Source organism: Numida meleagris, chromosome Z, assembly GCF_002078875.1.
Source record: "Numida meleagris isolate 19003 breed g44 Domestic line chromosome Z, NumMel1.0, whole genome shotgun sequence".
In the NCBI taxonomy this organism is placed as follows: Eukaryota; Metazoa; Chordata; class Aves; order Galliformes; family Numididae; genus Numida; species Numida meleagris.
The window spans coordinates 64,691,916-64,712,450 of NC_034438.1; the positions used below are offsets into that span (position 1 = coordinate 64,691,916).

Sequence of the window (20,535 nt, forward strand, 5' to 3'; positions counted from 1 at the left end):
AAAAACTCATGCTGAGCCTGGGCACCTGTTCTGATAGCTAATCTAGCCATGAGAATTTGAATGCATAGCTCAGAAATGTGATTTTTACTTTTTCTCCAGGCATTTCTGAGGATGAGTAACTTCACTGATTTTCATGACTTAAAACCTGATGGGCAACTTGGCTGCATGTGGACACTGTCAAGCTGGCCTCCCAGAATCAATCGCTAACACTGTGAAGTACGTCAGCATCTGCCGGAACAGAATCAGCACCACACAAACAGGTACAATTCAGTTCTAAATCTGAAATATAAATTTAGGCTGACACATATGGGTGGAAAAAGGAAAAAAAAAAAAAACAAAGGAAAAAAACCCCAAATTACTACTTCTATTTCAATTTTGGAAAACAACGCAAGGTTTATTAATTGCTGTATCATACTTATTTAATTATCAGGTACAAATGGCAAGAAAGCTGCATTGGAGGATGGGGAATGAAAGCCCAGGTGATCTGCAGCATGAGGTGGGGTGTGCAATTGGGAAACTAAGGTAGTGTCACAATATGCTTTTATTCTCAAATTCATGAACTATACTGAGCCTATGCTTGGACTCTTTTACTCACAGTATTACTGCTAGGTAAAAGTACTGCACTGATCTCCTAAATCAGAAATATTTTCCGAGATCAGTCATTTTTCCTCTGCTGATTTCAATCTGTATATTGAGAAAATTTCATTCAATTTCCTCCACTCCACTACTGCTTCCCATCTCTGGCACTGTCACCCAGAATTTGCTCCTCAACATTCAGCTCTCAAAAACCTCTGCTGCACATGTTTCTTATTTCCTGGCTCCTGCTTAGCAAAGAGATGAATAAATGGTCTCTCTCACTTTCCTCATCAACAGCCTTTTGTAAATGATGGATCTGAACGCGTGCAGCCACAGCCTGGAAAAGACAGTCCTCCAACTTGTGGACCAACACCTCAGACAGTGACATACCACACCTTCCCCTTTAGACTTCTCAGCGCAGTGGGAGCACTCAATCCTCCCTGCTCTCCTGCATAGATGACTGCTTGTTAATTTGTTTAATTATCAATTTAAACATCAGAACAATATTTTGCTTTCAAAGGGAAATGAGATTTTTGTCTTTTCTTTTAATCTTTGGCTCTTACAGCACTTTCTGATGAGCTCACAGTCAAACGCCAAATGATTCTTTGCACAATTGCACTCTAAAAATGGATTAGAGGTAAACATCAAAAGGAGCTGTTTCTGTAGGGATGAACTAAGAAAAGCTGTCCAGGGATGAATCTGGGATACAGCCTGCAGGATATTCCAGAACAGCAGCATCCTGCAGCATCCCTCCTGCAGGAACTGTGCTGTGGGTGAGGGTGGGGAGCCTTGAGGAGATACATTCCATTTAGGAAGTTAACTACTTGATGGTGTAGTCAGGGCAGTCAAGGCTGGGTGAAGATTTAAGATTTTCGCTCCTTTCACTCTGAAGTACAGACGATATATTACAATATTCTGATTTCCATGAGTTTTAAAATCTTTCAACTCATTTGGTTTAACAGCATCCTCAATCAACAATAACACCATTTTATAAAAGTCAATCAACATTAACACCATTTTATAAAAGAAAACAACATCCAGGGACATACTATTACACAGAAAAATCTCAGGCAGCAAATAAATAGGTATCTGGGTCTCACAGCATCATCACTCTAACTTCCGGGCTGGTTTCAGTGAGCTGCATGACATTTCAAGAATGTGTGTGGCAGCATTTCTATTGTCACAGTGGACAGAATTAAATTAACCAAGTCTGCAGCATCCCAACAGCAACTAAGAGGAGGTGCAGACATGAAGAAGGTACAGGGTGGGAGAAAAACTATGTGTAGAGCACTCAAAACCAGAGAACACAAGCAACTGTGGGTTACAGGGACCCTGATCAGCCAGTTTCAAAATGACTGCACACAGTTCTCCCTGGGAAAGCATGCCTGTCCACTGAATAGTGACCTTCACAAAGTGCTCCAGCAGGCGCTTGCCCAGCACTGGCCTGAATTGGGCCGACAGTAATTCCTGTTTTGCATTGTAGTGCATCTCAGGACTGCATCAGCACAGCTGCTTGTCAGTAGGGAGACACTCTCCAGGTGCTGCACAGAAGCTCACGGCTCGCCTGCCATTAGTTAGACAGCAGAATGCTTGCACAAGCACCACAAAATGTAAAGCATAGAATCACACAGGGTGAGCTGGGGAGGAGACTGAGGGAGGCTCTCAACTTTGTCATTACCATCTCAACTGATCTTTTGTAGTGGGCAGGAATTGATGCTAAATTTTGCATACCTGGAAGAGGAAATGAAGCAATCCTTTCTTCTGTACAATGCAGAATGGGCTCAACCATAACTTGCTAAGAACAAAACCTGAATCTACATTCAATTATTATCTCATTCTGTTTTTCCTTTCTCCCTTTTTCTTTTTCTTTTTTTTATTTGTTCAACGAAAACACCAAAGGACAGTTCTTAAAAAGTTCTTTTGGAAGAAGGGAAAATTTGTTTCTTTCATTCCTTCAAAGTCAAAACAGCTGAGATCTATAATTTGGTGTCTAACCTGCCTACCAACACAAGTGCCTGCTCATTCTGTTAAAAAACAGATAATGTGGGAAATCTGTCTAAAATAATCAGATTCTGAAACTTCAGTATAATCAAAAACATAAATTTCCCACAGCTCTGCAGTACTCCTCAAGAACCAGTAGATTAATGGGCTTGTTTCCAAGTCCTGTGGGACACTGGCAACACAAGCACCTGCAAGTGTTAGAGCAGAGAAAGAAGGTGTAGTTATTACTATCCAGGATCACAGAATCACAGAACTGTAGGGTTGGAAGAGACATCTGGAGATTCCCCAGCCCAACCCCCACCACTAAAGCAGGTTCCCTATAGCAGGTCACACAGGAAAGCATCCAGGTGGGTTTTGAATATCTCCAGAGAAGGACACTCCACAGCCTCACTGGGCAGCCTGTCCCAGTGCTCTGTTACTTTCACAGTAAAGAAGCTCTTCCTCAGATGGGACTTCCCCTGTTCCAGTCTGTGCCAGTTGCCCCTTGTACTGTCACTGCACACCATCAAAAAGATCCCAGCCCCATCCTCTTGACACTTGCCCTTTAGATATTTAGAAGCAGTGATAGGACCTCCCCCCTCCCCCCTCCACCGCCTTCTCTCATCAGAAAGGTGCTCCAGGCCTCAATCATTTTTGTGCTCCTCTGCTAGACTCTCTTCTCTGTCCTTCTTGAATTGGGGAGCCCAGAACTGTGCACTGAGCACAGTACTCCAGATGTGGCTTCACCAGGGAGAGCAGAGGGGAGGGTCACCTCCCTTGACCTACTGGCCCCACTCCTTTTAATGCAGTCCTGTGAATGATGTGTATGACACCAGGACACAAACATTTAGAGTCATGGGCACACCCATACCGCACTCCTAGATGTCCCAGGTTGCCAGTCACATGACTCAAAGAGAGAAAGTGAGGCCACAACCCAGAGCACACCTGCAAAGCCATGAGGCTCTTCCTCCAGCCCACTCCGAGGCACAAGGCGGGAGCTGCCAACATCCTCAAGATGACCTCCCCCTCTGCAGCTAAGCAGAAAGGGAGGCCAGCCGTGACAGAAGATTGTACAAGCACTGGGCCATACACCTCCCTGGAAAAGGACATACCTTCCTTACCAAGTCACGAGGGACACTCCAGGCACTGAGGTTGCCGCAGGGGTCCATGTGCTCCCCTCTGCACCACTGCTCGCACAGCCTGGGGACTTCTGCATGAAAAGGCTGGGAAGAGCCGCTGCAACCGGGCTCTGAGCAGCAAGAGCTGTTCCTGCTTTTTACAGCATCTGCTGCTGAGCAGCTGCAAGGAACTCAGCACACCGCAGAAGTTCTCTGGGTTCCCTTCTAGAAAGGCTGTACTACACCAAAGCCAAAGAGGGAAGATGGTAATGAAAACAGAAAAACCAACTGAAATGATAATGTTTTTGAAATTTAGAAGGCAAGTGTAAAGTTTAAAGAGAAGCTGGAACAGTTTCCTTCTGTTTCTAACAAATAAGATTAACATCATAATTCATCTTCTAACGAATATTTGGACCACCATTTTGTTTGACCAATTGCAATAACATTATCTTAAAAGAAACACTCTTTTGCAGAACTTAATTGCACTGGCCCATTAACAGCTACAAGGAGCTGCCACCTCCTTCCTGGAAACAGAAAGAAAGAAACAAAAGATTGCGTGAAAACAGCAGCAGCGTTTTCCATCCTACTTCAAGGAAATGAAAAACTGCACCCTTGAGGCTTTCTGCTGCAGTTCAGCATTCATTTCAGGGAGCTGCCTGCTCCTAAGCCTCTCTTCTCCTCTCAAGTGGCCAGACAAATCACAACGGATGGAGAAGTGCAAAAAGCAGCTTTGAATGCAGGAATGAGGGCTTTGTACCAGCTGACGGATTAGCTGATTTGTAGTAACCTCGTAACAGAAGAACTGGCCTTGAGGGACACAAATTAATGCTTGAGATATCCAGAATGTTTTTAAGGAAATGGCTTGAAAACTTTATGTTTATGCAACGCAACTTCTTCCAGCTGGAACATTATTTTTGTAAAATTCTCATATTGGCAAAACTACATTCTGCTCCAAACTGTACTAATACTCCACCCCTCCTTATTTTGGAATTGACAGCGCATTGAAATATTACACTTTCTCTCAGGCTCTGCATAACACGATCCTGCAGGACATAACTTTTAAATTCACCAGACTTGCTATCGCGGAACTCAAGCTCTACTTTCAAGCTGCTTTTAATATTTATGTTCCCTATCACCAGGAAGACAGCTGAGTAAAAAGTCTGTGCTACGCTTACCTCCAGAAAAGGGTTTGCATCCTAAGACCCCCCAACTCCGAAAAAAACCGCATTCATTTTCTTGCTAATTTCATCCTTCCTGAAGTACTTACAATCACCAAAAGAGGAGCTGTCCATCTGAAGATCTCTGTCTGCTATCTAAATGAGCAGTTATGTTGCTGTAGGCTGTATTAAGGCCAAGACAACAGTAGTTTTTTGACAGTTTGGAACTTTTTATCCTTTGAAACTGGATGAGGCAAAGACTGAAGTTCTGTGTTATTTCCACAACGATATGGAGATGAACATCCTCCTCCTCCTCCTCCTTCTCCTTGCCACTCCCCTTTCCTTGTCTCCACATATTTTGTAGGTAGCTTCTTGTCAAGTACTTGCCATGACTGTCAAGGAGAAAAGTGATTTAAGCCCAGCTTCTAAAAGGTCTGGGAGGCATGTCCTGTGTCTGAGAGGCTGAGGACAGCTGGGTTGCCCCGTATGGAGAAGGGAAGGTTGAAAAGTGACCTCATGGCTCTCTGCAGCTCTCTGAGGAGGAGAAATAGAGAGGGAGGTGGTGGGCTTTGCTCCTGGGAATTGACAGCAGGACGTGTGGGAATGCGTCAAAACTGTGCTGGGGAAGATGAGACTGGATTTTGGGAAACATTTCTTTACTGTGAGGGTGGTCAAACACTGGAACAGGCTTTCTAGAGAGGTGATTGATGCCCCATAGCTGTCAGCGGCCAAGGGGTATTTGGAGAATGTCCTCAGTAACATGCTTTAACTTTTGTTTAGTCCTGAACTGCCCGGGCAGTTGGACTTGATGGTCAGTGAAGATCCCTTCCAATTGAACTGTTCTATTCCAGGCCATTCCACTCCATCCCATCTCATCTCATTCTAGTTTACTAAGACAGAATGAAAGCATTTTTATACCCATTTCATTGTAAAAACAAGACAGCTGGAAGCAGCAATTTTTTAATAACCAATCTCCAACATCATCACAACTGAAATCAGCCACCAGTAAGGGCAAAGTCTCTGAGGAAAAGATGGGTATTGAAAAAAACTGTTATGAGACAGGAATGGTTTCACCTTTCTTTCCTCGTGAAGCTCTTCATGGTGCCAGAATGCACAGGTAACATGCACAATCTAAAACAGTCAGGACTGTAGGAATCTCTACTCTAGCAATAAAGAGACAGCATAATTTACTACTTGAATTTGAGCATGCATGTTTCAGGGGACAAACCACTAAATATGAAATAAAATGTTTATTTACAAAGAAAAACAAGTTTGTCCTTTTTCAGGTGCAATTTATCATTAAAATCACCATTTCCCTACTGCTTTGTAGCAAAGATGTTAATATCAACACACTCTGAGAATTAAAAATGAATAAGGCAGATGAAAGCATTTGACCTATTCTCAGTGGAACATTTGAGAGAAAAATGCATTTCAGAGAATGGAGTCAGGCATACATGATTTTAATTTATTTAACAGTGTCACCATGAGACTCGGGCATCTCCCCTTGCAAGAAACTCTCATTATCAGAGACTAAAAGGTTATCACCAGGAGCATTAAAAGACTTTTGTAATTCTGATGTATGATGATTAACTACCCAGTGTAGCAGAAAAACAGGCTGGTCTCATTTATTTTGCTGCTATAGCAGTGCAGGGAAATGATCATACAGTGGTACCAAATCACAACAGCACATCTGAGATGCGTTGTAAAATACATGCACTCATTTTCCCCATGGCCTCTGTCACAGCCAAACGACTGAGACACCATTACATTCATGAAGATGCTCCCTTTTGGCTTTCAAGCACTCTAACACGTCACATCTATGCTAAAATCAGGGCTTGGAGCCTTGTTCAGAGCTCTGCACACAGGACTGCACTTAGACATTGCTTGTGACTCATCTGAGTGTGTTTGAACTGACTCCTGGACTATTTTCCATGGCTCCAGAAAGGCTGTTAAGCAGAACTGAGAGTGCTTCCCAGTTGCTGCTGGGCTCCTAACAACTCCCCTCCTGTCATGAGGTATCAGAGAAAGGGCAATATGCACGTAGCACTCGCTGCCATAAATCCTCTTAGCCAAACCAACTAATTCGCTGTCAGGAAGTGAAACAATAGTGCCTTGCAGAGAAGGAAAAAGAAAAAAAGGACTGGCATTACCTTGTACTTATGTCAGTCCTTCCTACTGGAGCTGCAGGTTGCTAGTGATTATTCCTGAGAACAAAGTGCACAGAGTGAAACTAGCTTAGCCCGCAGTGCATGCAAAATTCCCTCCTACAAAACACAGCTGTGCTTTCTTTCTTTTGCTTTTTTTTTTTTTAGGGGTGGGGGGAAGGGGGTAGGGAAGGGATACTGGGGAGGAGGCTGGGGAGACTACAGTCATCACAGTGTAAATAGAAATGGCCACACTTACTCCTTTTACTGAAAATTCTGGGATGTTTAAGGATGTTCACCTGCATCAGAAGCCTCTTCCTGGACATAGACCGTCTGAACAACAGGCAGCACCTATCTGGACATAGCTGCACATATTCACACACACAGTGGTTTGATCAGCAATGCAATGCAGGGACAGAGCTTATGCAGAATCTGAGCTCACTTTCCATCTCACTTACCAGCTTTTTGTTAACAATCATTGCCAAAACTCAGTCTTCAGCAGAAGACTAGGTGAAAACAGGTATAAACTAAAGTAGAAGTTTGAAATCACTCTGCAAGGAGGGGAAAGTCTCTAAGAAAAAGATAGGTATCAGAAACAGTGAAATTACTCATACAAAAACATTGTGCTGAGGACCTGTGAGTACAGAAGATCTCTTTGACATCTGCTCTATTGAGAATTAGCTCAATAGTAAGAAATTATACAGAAAACAATCAAATAATATATTAATATTGCAACACAATAATATAAACAAAATATTACATTACATATTAATATATAATACACTATGAATAAAAATAAAAATGTTTATCCAGGAAGCATGATCTACTATCTCCTTGAGGTTGTACACAGAGATCACAACAATGCATGGTGCAAAAAGCTCTGCACTGACACAGACCAAGTGTTCTCTAGATGAAGCAGTAGAATCTGTTCAGCAGTACAGCATAACCCTAGGAGCAGAGCTTATGACCTCAGATCCATCATTTAGTGTGATTACTGTACCTCTGGACCAAAGCTATAATCTCTGCACAGCTTACGGTGTGCAAGACAGACCCACCAGCTCCACAGTGCCCTTTAACTGAGGTTCTCTGCACACAAAACCTTCATTTGATGTTCACTCCTGCTTTATAAAGACTAAGGGAACTACAAAAATAGCACTGTTCATTGCCCAAAGAAGACTCAAAACCAGCTGTTCATAAGTAACTTGGAAAAAGTTATTGGGCAGCTGATATGAAAGAAATGTTGACCCAGCAGAGCAAAACTGGAAAAGTTTGTAGACAACTTTACCAGAGCAAGACTTTAAAGAAGACCCGACTGAAAAAAAGAGCTTTTTAAATAACACATCACTGAAACAAGGGACAGTCCTCCCACTAACTCCGGTGTCACAGCATCCAGACACAACAGTGTCACTCAAACTCACTTTAAAAGTGCAGCCTGTGAAAGTTACTGTGAAGGTCACTAGGGAGAAATGTAGCATTTATTTTTTCATTTGCGAACCATCTATCACTGCAGCAACTGAGTTCCAATACAGAAAACAACACTGTTACTGCAGAGGATTTTCATAAGCTCCTGACATAAATCATTTTGAAATCACCACTCATTTTCAGAAAGTGTCTTCTTTTGACAAAAACTGTAGACTCTTACGCAGATATCTTTCACATTTCTTATCAAGTCCTGTGTTACACCATTTCATTCATTAATATTACTACAGACTAATAATTGAAATGGACTGTGGTCCAGCATTTACCTCTCACAAGTAAATATATAATGAATGGTTTTAATTAACTTTTCAGAGGTATACAAAGCAAAGTTAATAAATACTAAAGATTAAAAAAGAAAAGAAAGGAGAAAGAAGCATAATTTTGAAGGATGTAGTGTGATGGGAATTTATCAGTGTAATTACAAATAAGGAAAATAAGCTATTGGTGAAATTTGTAACTTTCTGCACAGAAAAATTGAATAGGGCAAATTTTTACTAATTTTTTTACTAATTAGTGACTACAATAACCAGTTTGGAATTGCATGTAGCAGTTAATTGAATTTTTTCAGGTGTTTGGAAAAGATACAATGTAGTTTACTGGCTGGGTCAGGTAAAATAGTTAAGAGAAGGTGGCTGCCAAAAAACAGACTTGAAATACCAAGAAGAGAGCTTTCATACTTCTCTCAACACTGAGCATTTCTCCGCTTGTCTAAGTCCTTTAAAACCCTACAACAGTCCTCTTACTATAGCAGCAACTAATCCTGAATGTGCTGCCTCTCTAGCACACGTTTTTCCCCTACATTATCCTGTTTTTCTTTATTTCCAGTAATAGATCACTTTTGCGTTCATGCTTCTCTAGAGCCCAGACAATTGACAACTAATCACTGAAGTGGGCAAGCTATTGTAGCAGGCTTAACAAGCTCTACCACTCAATCTTGCTTTGTGATTACCTCGGAATAATTACATCTGGAGATAAGTGATGAAGATCATATTAGACTAAGGCAAAGTGGAGACCCAGTTAAGTGTAAATCAATTACAGCTGAAAAGAGAGGAAAGGGGACAGAGATATTACAGGACTATTGCTGTTATTTATGGAGCAGCAGTGGAGAATTCAAATAATTTCTTATACTTACAATAGCTGTCGGAGTCGAAGCCAGCACACAGTAGAGCACCAGAGGTGAAATGAAGCTCTCATCCTCTGTTCCAGGGTATGGTTTCATCAAATTGCCATCCTGACAGAAGAAACCTTGGATATGCACCTGAAAAGTATCGGTGCACTCGAAGTAGTAGGCAAGCAGAACAGTCCCAGCCATGATGACAAGCTGAAAATACAGCATGGTGACACAGAGACATTAGTTGCTTTTTAACAGATGCAGCTATGCCTTCGAGCTACTCCAGCCCTGCAGACAATCCTCCCATCATCGACACCCTGATGGTCTTTGCAATGCTGGTGTGTGTGTGTGTGTGTGTGCATATGCCTTTCTGCGTGCTGCTTTGCAACATCTGTTACATAAACCTTTTGGCAAATGACACTAATGAACGTCTCAGATAGAAGTGGGTCCGTAACGCAGCTTGTGGAGGGGTGGGAGCTTCAACAGCTACTTCATCAAAGGGCATGTGAGTGTCTGTGGCAGTGGCGATCAATGAAAGCCAGCAGGATAAGGGGTAGCACTGCAGGAGCAGAAAGTGGCAAGCTAAACCCTGTGGGGAGCTGGAAGGGATTGTTACAGGGATAAAGGAAGCTAAAGCCAAAATGCTCCCTTGCTGCAGCTGCAAGCCCACAACGGGGAATGCGCACTCTCTTCTCATCAAGAATAGCCCTCTGTGGGTCAGATGAAGGCTCATCCAGAGGTAAACCTGTCTCCAGCCCTCACCTTGCCCTTCAGTTGCTGCTTACTAGGAAAGCTTTAGCAGACTGCTTGGTAATCTTGTCTCCCCAGACAGCTGTCTGGGAGCATTCCGCATTGTTTGCCGACCCCACTCCATCACAACCACCTCTGGAGAAGGCTCTGGCCTGAGTCTGCATCTTCACATTTACAAATATGAGCCATAAAGAGCTTTCCTTGTCTCATTTTGTAGTTTACTGCTGACTAACTGGGCTGCTTGGAAAAGCTCAACTATTTTGTATGCATTCGCCGTTTTTCTGTATGATCCATATCAATGTCTGCAGCAGCTTCCCAACACATCTCAAACCAGCCTCAGCAAGGCTGTCACTAATCTAACCTTTCGCAATTAAGAGAATGCGCTAACTCATCATTCTTGCTCACTCTCTGACAGACTGCAAGAGAAACCTCACGTCAAAATCCTCATCACTTACAAAGGCAGTAATATTGATCGTATATTATGACAATTATAGGATAAGATTCACAGTAGTCACTGCAGAGGGTAGGACCTCCTACAACTATAACCATAAACACAGAAGTTCCTTCACTGTACGTTAGGAAAAAAATCAATAAAAACAAATGTGAAAGACCAAACTCCAAAGTTTGTAGCATTTTCCCTTCAAAAGTTGTGCATCAAAACTGCTTTACTGTGACATTACTGTAAGAACAGATCTTGTTCTCAAAAACAAACTTACAGTCTATCCAGGTACATCTCTGACCTAACCTTGCAATGGGTTGTGACAGCCAGCAAAGAATATTTGGGTAGTTGTTGGGCCAAAATTAGGAAAAAAAAAAGAAATCAGAAAAATCATTCATGAACGTAGTCCATAGAAACCCAGAATGGCTGAGGCTGGCAGGGTCTTTTGGGTCCATCTGTCCCAGCAGAGGCAGCAGGGACACGCAGAGCAGGGTGCCAGGACCACGTCCAGGTGGCCTTTGAAGACCTCCAAGCAGAAGATTGCATAGACTCTCTGGGCAAGCTGTAGTACAGACTTAGGCAGACCAAAGTGAAGTCAAAACAGAGTGCTTCTGAACTCCTCACCACTCTTAACCTTCAAAATCAACAATATAATTTTGTTTCCAGATTCTAAAAGCCATGGCCATAGATTAATATCACCCCTTGGAAAATAAAGCATGGTATGTTTAATGTTCTTAGCTCAATCAACTAGCTGTATGGATTCAAACTTCAGTTTCTGCTGATCGCAGAATTATGGTAGCAAATGTAATTTCTATAGGCAAAGAACCTACTCTTTTCTAGAAGCTCAAGAAACCAGGAATCCACATAATTATTTCCACATATTTATTTAATTATGCATAAATATATACATATTCTCTCCTTTTCCCACTCTGATTTATAGCATGAATGTAGCACATAAGCATAAAATGTTAATCAAATGTTTGTTCCCTGAAGATTTTTGCTTTCTTCTGATTATTTAGTAACTTTTACATCCCAAAAAACTCTGGAATTGCAAATGTACAGTCAGTACATGGCATTTCTCTTCCAGTCCTTCCCTGTCATATTTCTCCTATGTCCAGTAGTGGGTCCTTTGGAGAAGATTGGACCACTGGGGAAGGCTGGAATCTCAAAGGATTTAGCCTGTGTATTTTGTCCTATGTGGTAGCCATCTCTAAAGGTGTGTATGCAAATGTACTTTTCTGCTTCATCTGGATCATTTAGAATGAACTGCTTGAGTATTTCATTTCTAAAATGTGTACCTGAAAAAGTCCTTTGTTTGCTCACCTTTCACTCTTATATTCAAAACTCAGTACCTGCTCCAGTGTTTTTTTTTTTTCTAACAAGTGTAAAATGAGATACTATTATTTAAGTATTTCCCAGAGACCTTTAGAGCATCCTAGTTGAGTCAGTGGGATTTCCTATAAACAAACACCATTCTGAAATTAAGGGATTAGAAGACAAGAATTTAATTCCCTGTGTGACTATGGATTACCTGATCAACTTTGGGCAACTTAATTTTATAAATTAACACCAGAGGAAGGCGGTGACACTATCACCACTGCGCCTGATGTAGACATAAACACAATAGACTACCTGGGCATAGAGGTACTGAAGCTTGGTTCCAGCTCTTCACACAACCAGGGCTGTCAGTAGTAACCTGACCCACCCATCCTGTTCCAAACACACCTTCAGAAATGCTTTAGGTTGCCAGTGTATAAAATAAAAGGAGATAGATATGACATAAAGGGGCAGTTCAATGGGAGCTGCTTTTTCCCTTGCCACTGGAAAAGGGCGAAAACAAGCACTGAACTTTAGCCGTTCATTGGATAGCACAGGAAAAAAATATTTTTCAGAAAAAAAAGTTTTTTGAGGGTTTTTGTTTGTTTGTTTGCTTTTGCTTTTGTTTGTTTTATGTGGGAGAAATCTTTCACTTATCCAGAAAGTACTCTCTAGCAGCAGTTGACCTTCCCAGTGCCACATGTTGCCTCAGTGCTGCATGAAAACATCTCCTGCATATAAAATGGCACTCCATTGACTTATGTCAGTACTGACCTGCAGCACAGACACCTCAATAATAAATCAAATCCTGTTCACAGTTCAGTTTCTGTGTTTTGATCTTTTGAGAAAAGAAATAAACAAGCAAATAAAAACATATCTGCAAAAAGAGATTGCAGTCCTGAGAACGCTGGACATCTCAGGGGAACAGCAACAGCAAAACAGCAGAAATCAGACCTGCTGTTCAACACATCCTTCCATGGACCCATGATGACAGGGGATTATGTGAGGTACAGAAAAGAACGGCCAGTTATTACCATGAATATGAGCAAAATTTTTGGCTGCTCCTACAATCAGTGAAAACTTGACCATCTGTGTGGCATGGTCCTGTGCTTCATGTTGAGTATTCACTGTTGTCAGCAGCTTCTTTTTATCCTTTTCCCTTTCCTTTTTCTTTTTCCTTCCCCTTTTCCTTTTTGTTTGGTGATGGTTTCATGTTTATTTCTTGAGGCAACAAGTGGCTCTTTTGTTTTGATTTACTAATCACAGATGCCCTAATCAGCTTTAGTCACCCACTTTTTCAATTGATAAGCTAGGACTTAAAATGACAAGAGCAGAAATCCTGGATTTTTGTAGCCACAATGAGCCTGTAGCAGATAACTTTCCCTTTTCTCCTTATTTTAAGGTTTGTGGTATTTGAATGAAGTGATGAGGAAGAGCGGGTAGGCTGACAAGACAGAAAACAACTAGTTACATAATTCAGAAAACGGAACACAGCACTGACATTTTGCAAGGTTTATTTATCAATCCTTATTGATGCATTTCCTGGAGTTCAAGAAAAAATTAAAAAAAAACAGTAATTCGGTTCAGAATAGAAACCAAGGAACACAAGAGTTTAAGGTGCTTAATGGCCTTCATTACACAGTATTTAAGCACATCATAATCCTTAATGTTTATCGTAAGGACTCCAGTGTAAGGCGAGAAAATGCTCTTATCACCATTTTACAGTGAAGGGACAAAAGCAGAAGGAGATAAAATGAGTGCCCTTAGGTCACTGTGGAGCCTGTGGCATAGCCAAGATTTATCATTCTGTTGGACTCAGTTTTTCTCGTTTAGTCAATAATCTGCACATGAAAAACTCAGTGATGTATGCTCAGATCCTGATTCTGCAGAAGCTCGCCCATGGTGCTGTTAACGAAACACACCACGTGTCTGACCCAGCCCCATTTAAAAACTGCTTGACATTAGATCAGGCTTGACAATGTGGATTCAATTGGTTTGTGTTTTTTCCCCCAGAGCCAGCTATTTAAGTGGATTAATTCTGTAGCACCTCACTCAACACCCGTCCCTCACCACACCATTAAATTCTCTACCTCCCTACAAGCCTGCCTGCACTGCTTCTCTCCTTGCAGACCTACCAATCACAGCATTCTTTAAATTGTGAGAATTCTATGAAATTAAAAAAAAATACTTTTTTAAATGTCCAAGAAATAGGAAGCAAAGCATGCAATCTTCTTTCAACCTGTAATTGTTTGTTGCAAGTGATAATTATATCAGCGCGCCCTAAGTACAAAGAAAGAGAATCCTCAGCGTAAGAAACGTGAGTCAGGTACATTAATCCCGGGGTTTTGGGACACATCCAGAAATCCTCCCCTTCACTTTAGCACTGTGAGAATGTCTCAGAGACCGATGAAAAACCAAAACAGAATTATTTTAATTCCAGAAAGCAGGATTCCATTCCCAGACTGCATACACTCTCTTCATTTACCACAAAACTCTTCAACACAGCTGGAAACTCAAAGGATCAGCACCTTTTGGAGACAGCTGTGAGCACAAAAGGGGCTACTGCTTTGCAAACAAGAAAGCAAGAGGCCAGCTCGATTTTGGAGAGAGACATAAAGCTGCAAAAGACAGAGACTAATGGAAAAAGACAGCTGACAGCAGGAGGCAGAGCTTTCTGATCAGCCTGAACTGAACACTCCCTAGAGTACTTAATAAGGGACCAAGAAATTGAGGGAGAAAAGGAAGTGGTTATAAAAATTTCTCATATACCACGTGGCTGTACAATCCTGCAAGACAAGCAAACAGCCACTGCAAAACTTTCCCTCTGCTATGTGTACTGAGATACTTTGTCACTTGTATAAATCATAATGCAAATCCATATAAATTAATTTGAAAAAAAAAAAGTGCTGTTCATATTTGTACATAAATAGATAAATTCTTTCTGCTTATCAGCCTTTCCACACACTAGCGATAACGTATCTTACAATACCTTTAATGTGTGTGACTGATAATTGGAAAACTATTCTTGCACATAAATGACAACATAAAAGACCACATTTCTATTCCTTCTGAAAGAAACCAAACACTTCACATGAGATTTTCCCTTCTGGATAGTCTGTCACATAATTACTGAGGCCCATCCTCAGTTTGTTTGTTTCCACCAAGCTTTACTGCATTTCATTCCATAAAATGAAACTCGCTATTTCATGAGCAGAGCAATACAAACTTGCCTAAGTGTTTTCAGCTCTGGACACACATGTGGCTCATAGTTCCAACCTTTTTAAGCAGACTTGCACCTTCCCTTCTGAACCAGCTCTAGTGACCCACTGCTAGGCAAAGACTGAAACATCTTCTTGTGCCAGCTGGTAAGAGCGTGGTATGTTGTGAAGTCAGGTTCACTGTGTATAGCACTCCCAGCGGTTTTACTGCTGGAAGAAACTGTTAGGAGTGTGTCATTGCTCTCTGCTGGACAGTACCAGTAACACTTACCAGCATATCCCAGGCTGTTCTGCCCAGGGACGGTGACCATTTTCAGCCCAGGCACCCTGGCCATGCTTTCTAGCACTTCCAGTCCTGATGCTGCAGCAGAAGGTGTCAGAAGCACAGGCAACTAAAAGCAATCCCAAGCACTGTGAAACTTGTGCCTTTCTATAAAGACCCATTTGCACCTTTCTATAAATGGGTACGATGTACTCACTTGCACATTTCTATAAAGGCAGACCAAGTCTCCACCTAAGAATTACTGAGACGATTTCCTGAAGTATCAGAGTGAAACCTGAAACTCACTGGTGCCGGGGTCATGAATATTCATTTAAGTGCCAGCTTTACTTATCTGTGGCCCAAGGGTGAAATGATCCTTCATCTGGCATAGATTTCTTAATTCCAGTGTTTGTACCTGAAAAAACCCACATCATCTCACTTGCAAGACTTTGTTTTCTTAAACAATCCACTTTCCTTCAAATACTGGCAGAAGAATTGTATTTTTGTTACTAGAAGACAATTTTACTTACAACAATTACTGAGAGAAGCATTTTCATGGTATGTTTCTAAATATTTTTGTAGGACTCCTGAAACTGTCTGTGACGAAGTCTTGACTGTAACTTCCCAAGACAGGCCTAAATATTCACATTGTAGATAATACAGTGGAAAGGAAACAGTTAAACAGCTGCCTTCAGAGAAGCCTGTCCCTACACATAACAAAGAAGATGGAGACAACAATTAATTACAAGTCCATCTGATCCAGATGTGCTAGCATCTAAAAGGCCTCTTCTCCAGCTGAGGTGTGAGGGTAATAGGTACATTTCTCGCATTAGCATTAATGAGAGATAGCATTGTAAACTCTTCAGGGATCAACAACAGCCTCCATCTCTACAGCAGTTTGTTAAGCATCTGTTTTGTACTGTTTTATCACAAATGACATGCCTTAAAAGATTTCACCTTGGTATTTCTGTAGCACATCCAGGTCTGCACAAAGAGGGAGAGTGTATCACTCAGCAAAGGCCCTTGAAGTCTCTGACCACAGCAAAATAATGGTTGCAAATGGATGCCAAGGATCTTGCCAACCACACAGTTCTTAGATTGCAAAGGGACTGGATGCAGCAAAGCATTTTTACTGTTCAATAAAATATTACAAAAAAAAAGGTCACAGCTGCTAGAGGAATGTATCATGAACTAATACTTGGAGACAGCAAGAATAACTTACACTGAACTTCCACCTAATACATAGGTTGCTCTGAAAGTATAATGCCTTCTATTTATTTCCCTGGAAACCACAACAGACACAAAGAGCATAGTAACACCATTAGATTTAGCAAATTCTGAACTACAAATGGGTTGTAGAAATTTTTTTCCACATGGAGGAGTTCAGTTCCACACCTTTGCTCAAGCTGCTCTTCCATGTCAGATGCCATTTTGTCAAACTGCCCCTCTGCTGCCATCCATTACATGGCAACAAAATGTAATGGGAACGGGTGGGAAGGTTCAACCTCTGCTGCCATATGATCAATATCCACCTCTGGTCATGTGGGCCAACAATGTAAAATAGGAAGCATTTCTTTCAGAGCAGCCCTCGTAGTAAAGTAATTCTAAGTGAATGGTTTAATCATGCAGAATAACTACATATTTTATGCTATGCCTGAATAAATATAAAAGCCAGTGATCTATCAGACCTACCACTACTCCGAAGCACAGTGACACAAGCTGGAAAGCATCTCAGAGAATGCTAACAGCATACATGGGCCTTTGAGGCTGGGGCTGTGTAAAAACCAGACTGATCTGTACAGAGCTTCCTACTTGTCCATTTCAAGAATTAATCGTCTGATTTTACCATTTTGTTAATTAAGTTCGGACTAGGTATAACTTATAAGCCTGAAGAAGACATTCTCAGAGACAAGAAAGGGACTTTACATGTTCCTAATTAATATATTTCAATAAAGAAATTTTTGTGAGATTACAGTAGTCTCTAAATATACTGACACACAATTGAAAACAATCTCAGCCTCCTTTTTATGGCAATCGTTGGAGAATTTATATCTGCTACAAGTTCCTTTTATACTACAGAGATGCGAATCTACCTAAGAGCTTACCTATATTAGGAAGCCAGATTTCTCCAAATCTAGCTGTGTTAAAGCAGTACACAACTCCTAGAGGCAATGGAGACATAAATATATAAAAGTTCTTTAACTGGAATAACTTTTTTGTACACAGGAAATCAATTGAACCTCAATATGAGGCTTGATTATTGAGTGCAATTCTACCCACTCTAGCTCTCTCAGTTCAAAGCAAGGTTTCAGCCTTTTAATTTCTAGATCCTTATGTTTTGCCAGTAATATTTATGAATATTTATGAAATAAATTTAAGCCTATTTTTTGGCAGGTAACTGTGACCCATGGATCACAGGCTGAAACTGTCAACTTAAAGGGAGGAGGAAAGCCCAACCGCATGTTGTGTTATGTATTTTAATGGTATAATAGCTCTTTTGTACCCAAGGTCTGAACACGAATATAAACTAAGCCCAAAGCATTAATTATTCTTCCATTTGCCCAAGTAATGATGTAGGACAGGAATAACTGGAGATACTGAGTCCAGTGTATTGGAAGACTGATGCAGAGCTGGCAGATTTCTGAACTCCTGTTGCGGAGCTCCACTACAGCCTATAATCCTGAGTTACTCTTATTAATTAAATGCATATTTTTATCCTGGCATTTCTGTTTTTGAAGTTAATAGTTCTTCATAATAACATAAAAATCTAAGCAGTATATGACCACCAGTATTATTTTCAGTTTCTGTTAGAGATGTGTTTGTTCATAACAGCTTTTATTTTTGTCTCCTTCATTGATTCTCTTGGGGCCACTAAGAAGATAGGAGGAAGACCACCTCAATACCCATGGCACGATGGGGTAGGCAGCTGTTAAAAGCAACTCCTATGGGAGTTGTAGCAGTAGATGAAACATGGGGCCGTTGCAGGAAGAGGGAGAAGAGCTTGGAAAACAACCTTCATCCTTATGGAAACTAATGACAACCTCCTTGACTCCTTGGCTGCCTGCCCCACAGGCTGCTAACAAGGACACTAGTCTGCATTTTAACCTTTGGGATAGATTATCTGATAGCAACACCAAAACACGTGTAAGCTTCTGAGGAGACATGGTGCCATATCACATGAAAGCATCACATAATACTGCCCTGTCAAAAAACCTCAGCTGACAAATTTTCCTAGATCACTGAGATCTGACACAGTCTTTATCATCTAAGAAACTGACATAAATATCAGCTTGCCATCCACTCTCTATCCTACATATCATACTTGTTCAGTGCACTCCTCATTTGTGGTGAAAATTCAAGAGATGGAGATATCTATTTTTTAAAACCCAGGCTGATGACCAGCTATCACAGAAGAAATAAATCTTCTCTCCTTGATAAAAATCAATGCTTTAATGCTACAAAATTGCCCACCTTTTCCCACATACACTTTTCTATTGATGTCCCAGTACTACCTCACACTAGCCAAAATATGCCAAATATGTAATTGTGCTGCATGAAATGCCCATGCCATTTCATGGCTATGAGCTGCAGCAGTCTTTTACCCTCACTGTCTACCCAAACTCCTCCTGGATGAGAAAAATACACAAATCTCTGTATTCAAATAGCAATGTTTGTGCAAGCTATGGATAATGACTGGGAGCAGAGCTGGAAAGGGTATCCCTGCAGAATACCTGAGACCTGACACCCATGGGGGGCTGGCGATACTTCACTCCCACCCTGTCCCACCTTTCACCAGGGAGTTCATGGCCCAGTGCTTCATCTTGTAACACCCTGACTCTGTTTCAACTGCATTCATCACACTCCTGATGAGCTGGGATGCCTTTGGGCAGCCTCTTTGCAGGGGCACTACATGTGAAAGGCCAAATTCACTGCTCCCTCTTGTCTGAGGGGGACAACACAGGTTTCCTCGCTCTCTTCAGAGGGAATGCATATAGGGGTGGATGTGTCTATGAGCTTCAGGTGGTGAGTCAGTGCTATGGACACTTGCACAAGACTGTATGTAGCTTAGACAGGCAGTGAGATGAATGGGTAAACAGTTCAGACTTACTACCACAGGTGTTACTGCAAACTGGAAGTACAATGTTCTTCTAAGCACTAACAGTGGAGGAAAACCACTTCCCCTGTGGCTTGAAGCGTGAGGAAATGAATCCCCAGCTATTTTATGGAATCATGTAGTACTCATGTTGGCAAATGCAAAAGAGTCCATAAAAATCAATACTAATGATATCTTTTCTTAGCTAGAAGACAGATAATAAAAGCCATGAAAAGGCCTATCATTTAGCTCCCTGTAGTTTAACCTGAACGGTAATACGTTTGTTCAACCTTCCACAATTACTTCATTTTGGCATGCCATATTTCATTATAATTATCTGCTCTCTTTATGGAATTTTGAAGATACCTTCTCTCCTTTAAGATTTAGTTCCTATGTGGCTATAGCACTTCACTTTATCCTTTCTGTGAAACAAACAGTAGAAAGGGTGTCATGTGTGTCAATTGTAAAGATTTTTTTTCTGTTAATTTTCATATCATAGGCTTTTTTATGGAGCAGACTTAAAAGCAAGATGATTTATTTGAGCTGAATTAAGTTATGGTGAGATGTATGATGGATTTGTTTTTTTAATTTAAGGCAAGTATTGATGCACAGTACTATTAACTACTGAGCACAATGTCTGCTTCTCCTTAAATCCAAAGTAGATTTTTGAAGGCTTATCAGCAGGGGGCATTAACGCGACATTAACTTCCAAATCCAAACTAACAAACAACTCTGCAGTGTCGTTATTTTATTATTAATAAGTAAGGTTTTTCCCTATATTTTTCACAAGATCATTTCTTTCTTTCTTTCTTTCTTTCTTTCTTTCTTTCTTTCTTTCTTTCTTTCTTTCTTTCTTTCTTTCTTTCTTTCTTTCTTTCTTTCTTTCTTTCT

At 41.0% G+C, this 20,535-nt stretch overlaps 1 protein-coding gene across 3 annotated transcripts in view; it reads right to left on the reverse strand.

Annotated features, from left to right (window-relative positions):
• Window positions 1-20,535, reverse strand: part of PLPPR1 (phospholipid phosphatase related 1) — a 132,962-nt gene that overhangs the window by 24,226 nt on the left and 88,201 nt on the right. For all 3 annotated transcript variants that reach the window (XM_021380460.1, XM_021380462.1, XM_021380461.1), the window contains exon 3: window positions 9,587-9,775. In XM_021380460.1, coding sequence (XP_021236135.1) covers window positions 9,587-9,775 — 189 coding nt within the window. The remainder of the gene's footprint in view (window positions 1-9,586; window positions 9,776-20,535) is intronic.